This window comes from Crassostrea angulata, chromosome 5, assembly GCF_025612915.1.
Source record: "Crassostrea angulata isolate pt1a10 chromosome 5, ASM2561291v2, whole genome shotgun sequence".
Lineage (NCBI taxonomy): Eukaryota > Metazoa > Mollusca > Bivalvia > Ostreida > Ostreidae > Magallana > Magallana angulata.
This window is the reverse complement of record NC_069115.1, coordinates 41,828,212-41,838,854: the sequence shown is the minus strand read 5'-3', so window position 1 is coordinate 41,838,854 and position 10,643 is coordinate 41,828,212. Positions and strand designations below refer to the sequence as shown.

General features: G+C 35.2%; 1 protein-coding gene across 1 annotated transcript; it reads left to right on the top strand.

Moving 5' to 3' along the window:
• On the top strand, window positions 1–10,596 carry LOC128183517 (aldehyde dehydrogenase family 16 member A1-like). Its single transcript, XM_052852545.1, has 14 exons — window positions 1–174; window positions 1,036–1,138; window positions 1,531–1,657; window positions 1,839–2,017; window positions 2,264–2,526; window positions 4,102–4,254; window positions 4,567–4,764; window positions 5,121–5,216; window positions 5,690–5,932; window positions 6,310–6,467; window positions 6,890–7,057; window positions 7,507–7,711; window positions 7,938–8,123; window positions 8,474–10,596. Exons 1-14 carry the CDS (start codon window positions 67–69, stop codon window positions 8,771–8,773), a joined length of 2,487 nt encoding a protein of 828 aa, XP_052708505.1. The 5' UTR covers window positions 1–66; the 3' UTR covers window positions 8,774–10,596.
• Window positions 10,597–10,643: the final 47 nt, after the last annotated feature.

Here is a 10,643-nt window from a genome sequence, read left to right as displayed (position 1 = left end):
GAAATATTTCGACCTTCATTCGTACTTCTCTAGGTTTTTCCCAAAAGAGAAGTAAGTCATGCAATCATGGCTGAAACAGTAGCAAAGACAAGCAAGAGCAACTCAAATTCTGTTAAAGAAATATTCAAAACGATGAGCTATGGGCCGGCTCCAGAGGCAGACAATGTTGCAAAGGTTCGTTAATAACAAAAATCTAAGAATGACATTTGCACATGAAATATCGAAGAACGCACTTTCAGTATAAAATCTTGCAGTGAATTAACCTGCAAGATAAGAAAATGCTTGGCAATGTTATCAGTGAAAGGCAATCCTAAATTTGAAATATGTAATCATACTTAAGCGGTATTTTAAAGTTTGCATTGGTAAATATATATGTGGACATGCCTAACAAATTATGGTATCATGTTTTTAACATGCTGTGCTGAACTTTATTTTTTATCGTTGACCATGCAAAAATAGGAAACCAGCCAAAATGGTGTTTGAGTCTGTGATAATGAACACCTTTACTAAGCATTGGATGCCCAAGGTTTATACAGATTTAACTGATCACGGATATTGGAAGCTGCATTTTACATTTACACATTAAAATCATATATTTTTTTTAATATAAAACCTTATATTAAGTTATATGAGTTTTAAGAGAATAGAAACTTTGGCACTCTAGCTACATCATTATAATGATCGAGAATGAAAACTTTTTAATAACAGTCCTATATACAAAATTTACAAGGTCATTTTTTTCCCCGTACACCTACTAAAGAAATTCATGTTTTAATTTTGTTAATGTTTAATAAGGCATTTCATGTTAAATTTAATTTCATGTTTAAAGCAATTCATGTTTTAATTTTGTTCTTGTTTAAACTTTATAGGTCCAGCAGCATCTGATGAATTATTACAGAATTTCTAAGTCAATATATGATATGAACAAATAATTAAAATTTTGCTCAGTTGTTTATAATTATGTACATGTATATATTTTTTATTCTTGTGTATGCATGCAATACCTTTTCATACTTTCGTGATTTATATCTGTAGGCATGGCTAGATGATCATGGTAAAGACTTTGGAGTTTTCATTGATGGCAAATGGGTAAAACCAGAGGGCAGGAAGAAGTATTTGACAAAGAACCCAGCCACAGGTATATTTATTTAATTTCACAGATCAATTTCCATAATTTGTTGAGGTTTGAAATTGGTTTTTCAAGGGGCAAACATCAGGCATGGGCACGATTACTTGAAAATGTAATCGATTAATAATCGATTACATAGTGAAAATTTGTGTTATAGATTATTAATCGATTACACTCATTTTTGTCCTGTAATCGATTGTAATCGATTACTTTAAAACAAGTAATCGATGTTCGCCAAAAATGGGTTCCACAATAGAGCCAAAGTGAGTATTAATGATGCTGCAGTAAAAAAAAAATTGAAAAATAATTAACGAAAATAATTTCTAAAGTTCACTGCAGGTACAATGCAAATTACTTGTAACATAATGAAATTCAACAGGAAATGATGTGGATATTTGCAGGTGAGGATTTAGCATGGACCACTCAAGCAGAGAAGGCAGATGTAGATTTAGCTGTGAAAGCAGCAGAGAAAGCCTATCAGAGTTGGAGCAAGACCTCTCCCCATGTCAGGGCAAGACATTTGTATAGGTCAGAGAAAAACCATAATTTAAATTGATTGTCACAATTGATTTAATTTGATAATGATCAAGAATTTTAGCTGCTTATCAAGGTGTAGGACCAGTTTTTATTCAGAAGTTTTTATCAAATTTTTGCCTTTCTTTTTTTATGGTATATTTATTATACACATTGTAACTTTGACTGTTTTCAGCATTGCAAGACATATTCAAAAACACATGCGTCTTTTTAACGTTGTGGAATCCCTTGATAACGGTAAAACAATCCGAGAGACGAGGGATGCAGACATTCCTACTGTGGTCCGACATTTCTATCACCACGCAGGCTGGGCCCAGCTGATGGAAACAGAGATGAGGGGATGGAAATCTGTCGGTAAAAAATCAGATAAATATTGAATTTCTTATCCTTTACTCACCTAGGTTACAAACAGTATCCATATCTTTGATTATCTGATAAGGATGTCAAAGACATAAAATAACATCCAAGTAATACCATGTACCCAGTTAGTGCAGACATTTGTTGAAATTGGCACTGCATGAGCAGAAATAATAATTTTATTTTCAGGAAAAGTTGACATAATTCTACATTCATCTATTCAACATCGTTGTTGTTTTACAGGTGTCATTGGAGCGATAGTGCCTTGGAATTTCCCTCTGATGTTGTTGACCTGGAAAATAGCTCCAGCATTGGCTATGGGAAACACTATAGTCCTGAAACCGGCCACATACACTCGACTATCAGCCCTCCTATTGGCCGAGGTGTGTGCGGAGGCAGGGTTGCCACCCGGAGTTTTCAATGTGGTGACTGGTAGCGGTGCCATGGGGAGTATGTTGGCTGAACACCCCTCAGTGGACAAAGTGGCTTTTACAGGGTCAACAGGGGTAAGTGGTTGGGATGGGTAGATGAAAAAGTGCTGAAAGATATTTTTGGTTCACAATGTATCAAGTTACTGTAAAATATATACCGTATTTTTCCGACGATTAGTCGGTATTTTTTTCCTCTGAAGCAGAGCACCCGACTTATCGTCTTGTTCGACTTGTCGTAGGCTTGTAGTCAGAAATTTTTTAAAAATAGCATTAAAATCTTGGTTTAAATCATCTTGAGTTGGCTGTGTGATTGAAAATTACGTTGTTGAATTCACTGTTCATCTTTAATAATTATCATTTTCACTCATCTGTCAACACTTAAATACATATTAATAATAACAACAGTTATTAAAAAATGTTACATTGTCTTTAATCAATTAAAAGTTTTACCGTTCCGTTTTTATAAACACATCGTCACATGGTTCTATGTATCATTAGTAGGAAGATAACAATGCGCAGTAAAATTGAAACCAAGTTTGAATGGAAGAAAATATTGCAGTAGGTCCGGGGAATGTTTTTTTTTAATTTAATTATTTTATTTGTAAAGAGTTGTTAGTGGAAAGTATAAATCAGAAATATTTAATGGTCAAATTCAATCTTAAAATACGTAATCGGCAATTATCAATACTACTGTTTATACAATAGGCTGACACCAGTTGTGCTAATAATCTTGCCCTAAGGCTGAGATCTTTACGGCAATTTCACTCCCAGTGTATATAAAGAGTACCGTTATAAGAGTGATTATAGTTCATTGATTAATTATTGTCCAATTCTTTGATTATTGTTAGATAATTTTTTTAGGAAACGTTTTGTATGTCGTATATCGTCATTATCAAGTCGTACAAATTATCGATCTATTTCTAACAGTGTCTATGTAAAACAATAGCGTGTAACTGCATTACTGGATACAAAGTAAACAAGTTTCATCAAATCATAGTAATTGCTAAATTTCTGCACTTGAGATCCCCCTTTGAAGTCCGACACGAGACAGGTGCATGCCTATGACACCGGAAATTGTTAAACAAACATTGACCACGCGCCGAGTCAACAGGTGGCTGGTTACGTAATGGCGAATACACTGGCGATAGTCAGAGTGGATACTTATTTTAATGCTTGGGAATAAAATATTTCTGACAAAGTAAGTTTAGTTTTGCATAACACGCGATATCGGGAATTGTTTAAAATGCAAGCGACTTTGTAGAAGTTGCCGGTATTTGAAAATTTGATGCATAAGTATAAAGCGTAATTGTTTAAATGTTAATCATTAATAATAATTGGTAGCAATATCGGTGACATCGTGGCATCATACACTGATAATGTTACTGCAGTTTTACAGGCCATTTTGAAGTGATAAGATCGACGTATGGTCTGAGATCGACGTATCATAGGATTTTGTTAAAATTTTGGCTAAAAATGGGCAATTCGACGAGTCGTCCGCATCGACGAGTCGTCGGGAAAATACGGTATATGGAAGGGATTTCTAAAGCTAACTTAACCAAACACTAACCCAAATGAAAAATTCACAGTTTAAATACCATTGGGCCATCATTTATTTCATACCCTAATGTTATTATTTTATTCTATGGACAGGTTGGACAGACGCTCCGACGTCTGACGGCAGGAAGTGGTAAGAAGCTGTCCCTGGAGCTAGGAGGGAAATCCCCTGTGGTGGTGTTTGAGTCGGCAGACTTGGACAGTGCTGTAGAGGGGGTGGTGGATGCCATTTGGTTCAATCAGGGACAGGTGAGGGGCCAGTATACAGGAACAGGGTTGCTAGATATATTATTTCATAGAATTAGGTTCACAAATAGTCTGTTTTTTGTATTCAGCATATCATAAGTACATATAATATATAAATTTTCCCCACTTTATACCCTCCCATTACTAAATTAATGCTTACCCTCTAATTCCCAACAATTATAGAGTGGGTCACATGTGTCAAACAATTTTACATTGCCATACTACATGTATATTAGTTACCGGTATTGGTAATTTGTATACCTTAGGCTGCAATATTTAATGCAGTGAGCCTTCTTAAAATGTACTGTCTTACAGGTTTGCAGTGCTGGCTCCAAGCTCCTGGTCCAAGAACCAATTTACGAAAAGATGGTGAATAAACTGAAAGAGAGGCTGACTCATTTCCGTGTCGGGAACAGTTTGGACAAGACAATGGATATGGGGGCCATTGTGGATGAGAGTCAGAGAAAGTCTATTGAGGAATATGTAGAGGAGGCCAGAAAAGAGGGAGCTGAGGTACAGTGTATAGTGTAGAGGTAGAAAATGAAAATGGACAAGCTTTAAGTTTGCTGATGATAAAAGCTGTCCAGAATTGAAGGAATGTACATGGCAAAAAAAAAAGACTCAGCTCCAGTTCAAGATCATAAAGTAATGTTTTTCTATAGATTAAATAAATATATTGTGCCAAAACTTTTAAAAGAAAAAAAAGAAAAAGAAGAAAACTGAATGGGTTTTGATCATTTACCAGTAATTTTGATGCATTCCAGGATTTAAAAAAATAATGAATTTTTCTCCTTCATATTTGGATATATGCTGTTCTGTTAAACACATCCTATGTATTACAGTAATTTGTAACCTTTGTTCTGTCTTAGGTGTTCCAAATCAAGGACAGTGTTCCCAGTGGCTGTTACTACCCTCCAACTATCATCACTAATGTTCAGACGGTGTCCAGAGTTGTAGCTGAGGAGGTAAACTATCATATTATAAACTATACAGAGCGCATTCTAGAAATAGAACCACTTTAACAAGAACTTGGACTTTGGGTAGTTGTGTCATACAGCAATGTTAGGCCTGTCCATTTCACAGCCGGCCACTCAGCCATGGCTCTTTGAAATCAATAAGATTAGTCTGGTTTTTTTGCTAGAATTATGCAATCGGTGCATATTTCGCTTGAAACTGCATCATTTTTAACTTGTTTTGACGCAAGAAATAGATAACTTCGTCCTGCTTAAAATCGAAGGTCTTGTTAAAATGGCTCTATTTCTAACACAAACACCAAACAATGTTTTAAGCATCTAAAAAAAAATTCTTGAAATGAACCTAATTGAAATAAAAGTTTTTCTCCATTAGCATGTGCATTTACATACATGTACTTTGCTCTCTGAATCTACTTTAATATTTTTTGTCAAAGACATCATCATTTGAATACATGTATTTACAGATATTTGGACCAGTCCTAGTTGTGCTTCCCTTCAGGACTGCCAAGGAAGCCCTCGCTATTTCCAACAACACAATTTATGGCCTCGGGGGCAGTGTATGGACAGAGAATGTGCCCTTGGCCCTGGAAGTAGCCCTGGGCATCAAGGCGGGCACTGTGTGGATTAACTGCCACAATCTGTTTGACGCTGCCGCAGGGTTCGGTGGATACAAGCAGAGTGGATATGGACGGGATGGTGGAAAAGAGGTGTGTGGAAAATGTTTTGATTTTTGAAATCCACTGATTGATTTGAAGTACCAGACAGTACCTGTATTCATAACTTTCTTGAAAGTAGGATAAGTATCCATACATTGCAATACAGTTAAACACGGTTATAATGAATTTATAATGAATTGATGCTTACAGCGAAGTGATTTTCATTCCCCCAGACTTTCTTACATGTTGTAAACTTGACAGATATAATGAATTACTCTTATTATGAAGTAAAATCGCCCATCCCTGGCACTTTGTTATTAGCCTGTTTTACTGTAAATTGTTGATGTATAACTAGCAAACTTGGCTTGAAATTAATTATTTAATGCAAGTAAAGTTAATACATGAGTTGATTGTTTTCATGAGTTAAGGGTTTGTTTGAGTATGTCCGCCCAGCTTGGGAGGAGAGGCCCAGACCCGGTAAAGTGCAGATGGATCTGAAGACGTTTGGGGCAACACTTCCACAAAGGCCGACATTTGAGAATGTGGACAACAAGCAGATTACTATAAATGGAGTAACCATGCCCAGGTTAGAAATTAAGAAAATGAGTACTCATTAAAAAGCCTTGAATACTTGTATATTTTAATTAAAATGATAAATTTTAAGTAAAATATAACCTTTAGATAGATTTATGCTGCAGTACCTTCTGGTTGACTTTATAGTGGTATATGTACAATGGCAGTTATATTTATCAAAACATCTGGCATTAATAGACCATCAGTGCTTGCAAAGAAAAATTTATTCATTATTATATTAATGTGCTATTTATACTTGTACTGTTGTACATGGACTAGCTAGTTACTATATTTCCTAAATCAGTAACAAAACATCAGTTGTTTGTATTTGTTTAATATTTTCTGATACATGTGTAACAATACTTTCAGTTCTAACAGTAAAGTGTGAATTTTCAATGAAGATAGCTAAACTTTTGACTTGTATGTTTTGTATAGTATTGACAGAACGTTTAAGATGTACTACGGTGGAGGACAGAAGAGACCCGATGCTCCATATGTAAGGCCGGTCATCAACCCCGACGGAAAGGTCATAGGTCACGTAGGGGAGGGGAATCGTAAGGACGTCAGGAATGCTGTGGAGACAGCCCATGCTGCCGCTCCTGGGTATGTTGGAGAAACATTCAAAATAATGAAAATATTTGAAGATTTTTATAAATGTCTATTTATGTTTTAAAAACATTTACCAATACATGCACATGCAGTATGAAGATTCAGCTTTTGCACTGATTTTCATATAATCTTTGATTCAAATTAAGTAAATATTTTATATAAAATAATCTCCAACTAATGTTCAATAACAAGTTGTCCATTTTGATGAATGATAGTGATATGAACTTTGTACAAATAAAAACTTTGGGTGTATTCGTTTGCTACCTCCAGATTTGGACCTGAATATCTCCAGCAGATCTCCATTGTCTACCTGCTATTTGGAAAGTAGACAGTGGAGATCTACCTTAGATCTCCATACTGCAAATGAGCAAATTAGGATTACTCTTGCAGCCCTCCAATCCACCAAACAAATACACCCAACCTGTATACGGTTACTGTTTCAGATGGGGTAAGAGGGCCGCCCACAACAGAGCCCAGATTGTGTACTATATGGCAGAGAACCTGGAGATTAGGCGGGATGAATTAGCGGGGCGGATCCAGCTGATGACGGGGCGTAAGCTGGAGGAGTGTGTGACAGAGGTGGATCTGTCCATCCAGCGACTGTTCCACTGGGGCGCTTATTGTGACAAGTACGGTGGAGGTGTGCAGGTCTGTACTGTGTTAAGTGTTTTGATATGTACTGGTGTTGTGTGAATTACATCATGTTTGATTATATAGTGAACTGCTGATGAAATTAGAATTCCATGTAAATGTATCTTGTTGATAGCTAGAGTGATCTGGATTTACATTCTACAGATATACTTGTAGAACACAATTTTCCACATCATTTATCAAGATAACATTTTTTATTTCAAACTTTGATTTTCTTTGACAGGAGACCACACTGTACGGAGCCACTGTGAAGATCCATGAACCGGTGGGGGTGATTGGAATGGCCTGTCCTGATTCATACCCTCTCCTCGGATTCGTCTCCCTGTTTGCTCCAGCTGTAGTCAGGGGCAACACAATGATCATCATACCTAGTCAAAATTACCCACTCTCAGCATTAGATTTGTACCAGGTAAAGATAAATACAATGTACTCTTACACTGAAGTGTTTACTCTGCACTCTGATTAGTTCCAACATCAAAGTTACTGTATCAAAAGGTGACTGATTAATCATTCATTAGGGAATATTTTTATTGTATTGGAAAATTTGATGCATACTGTAAAACATGGTTACAGTGAACAGAATTATAACAATTCATGTGATGTCTGCTTCATTTCTGAATCTTAAAACATATTACAAACTCATTGGATATACACTGTAAAAAATTATAACGTATCAAAGTTGCTCATCCCTGGTACTTTGCTGTGGTTTGATTAATTTTATATGCATAATACAAACAACTCTAATTGATTTCTGTCCAGGTGTTTGATACTTCGGATTTACCTGGAGGCGTGGTCAACATTCTGACAGGTGACAGAGATCACTTGACCAAATACCTGACTGAGCATCAAGATGTCCAATCAATGTGGTACTTTGGGTCAGCCGAGGGGTCAAAGTTTGTGGAGTTCACTTCCGCAGAAAATGTCAAGAGGACCTGGGTCAATTATGGGTTGGAGAGAGACTGGACCGACCCAGAGCAGGGTCAGGGGGAGGAGTTTCTGTACCAGTCCGTGCAGGTCAAAAATATCTGGATCCCAATGGGGGATATCTTTGCTAATTAAGGCATGACCAGAAGTTTTTTAAGTCATACATTGTCAAAATAGACGTTCAAGTAGTTAACTTGTGCCTTTTATAGAAAGTTCAAACTGTAATCTTTCCTATTTTTATCCCAGTGTACATGTACGTTGTGATTAATGGCAGTATTAATATTATAAAATGTTACGCTTGTTTTGTAATTTTCATGAAGCATTATTGATTTGAGATATGATTTGATTTTTACGTCAGTGACTGTAGCAGTTAGAATGCATGAAATACTGATACTAAAAGGTGTTTCAAATTGATAATTAAGAATAAGGGAGGATTTTGAAATGAAACCATGCACAAAAGAAGCTTTTTCAACTTTTATTTGACTTATTGGTAAACGTTAATTATTCCCAGACTGATATCCTTTGGAGTTCCCACATGTTTGTTGTTCACTGCACCATAATGGACAATCAGTTTTACATCCAAATACCCAAACTTTTAGGATGTTTAGCATACAACAAGTCAACTTAGCACTTGATTAACTTGGAGCTTGGAGAATCAATAACTTGTACTCTTTATAAACATTGTATTTAACAGTTTTACTTGTTGAACTCTGTACATGTAAATTATGAGGTACTTAAACCTGCACTGGTATATATTTATAACCCTATACGACAAATCTTTGTGTTTTTAGCTATAAGTTTTACAAAATAGATAAAATGTAGATGTTTATTAGGTACCACCTGGCAGCTAGCAGTACAGATCATTATGATACATGTAGTTTGACTTTGCCAATATGTATTTGTTAGAGTTTAAAAATCTATCACCAGCATCCCAGAATATTTGAACATCATATTTGTGATATCTCTTTTCAATTACATGTTAAAGCTGTTTTGAAATATGAGGTTTTTAACTCGTATTTTTTCTCTCTTGAGACATTGTGTTCTAGCTGTCAAGTGGAATTTTGTGAGCTTTGAAATACTGGTACATGTTCATGCAAGTTATGTACAGTTTATGAAACTTTTCTATCCTATTTGAGAAATTCTGTTTATTGGTAAACATAATTTTAAAACATACATGTATGAGCACTGATGAATATCACATCTCATGATAGTCAAATGAAAACAATTTATATAAGGTAAATTTGTTACATGTACCGTACATGTTATTGAATGATCATGCAAGTAAGTGCTTTTATTTACTTGGTAATGTGTTGCATAATCATTAGAGTAGAAGATCTGTATAACTTCTGTGGTCATCGGAGATGTTGCTGAAAGTTTTTGTACACTATACATGTACCACATGTATATATATTTACCAGTATCTGAATTCATCATTCATGTAATATGTATCATGAAATACCAGTATTGTTCTATGTATCTCATATATATACCAGTAGTATATTCTTTTTTATATTAATCATGTATAATCTTCTCTTGATTTTTCTGGGAAAGTGTTTTATATTCATCCATTGATTGTTTATTGTGATTTTGTTAATCTGTTCACTTTCTCAAAATCCTCAGGGGGCTTTTTGTTAAGTTTTTGCACTGTTAGTTATTACATTTCTAGTCCTAACTGTTCTATTAAAATAAAAAAACGTACTGGAACATGTAATTCAGAAATATGTACCGCCAGTGGTATATTCATGAATGCCAATATCAGCATTATGCACCGAATTTATGCAGTATTCACTGAAAAATAATTTTACCAATGTAAACAGAAAATCCATTTTTTCAATAGATTATTCACCAAATAGCTAGGCTAAACACATTTAAATTAGGATGTTGCATATTTAATTACAAAATGCTAGTTCTCTAATGTATGATGAATAAATAAAGTTGGTAATTAATAGAAATTCTAATCTTTTGTTTTTATTCATACCAGCAATCGTAACTTCTCAGGCCTTTC

What these genes read in the sequence shown, in the direction of transcription:
- LOC128183517 (XM_052852545.1), top strand. Translation starts at nt 67, where the DNA reads ATGGCTGAAACAGTAGCAAAGACAAGCAAGAGCAACTCAAATTCTGTT. An exon ending in AATGGAGTAACCATGCCCAG is followed by an intron (nt 6,468 to 6,889) that starts GTTAGAAATTAA and finishes TGTTTTGTATAG; the next exon opens with TATTGACAGAACGTTTAAGA. An exon ending in CAGCATTAGATTTGTACCAG is followed by an intron (nt 8,124 to 8,473) that starts GTAAAGATAAAT and finishes ATTTCTGTCCAG; the next exon opens with GTGTTTGATACTTCGGATTT.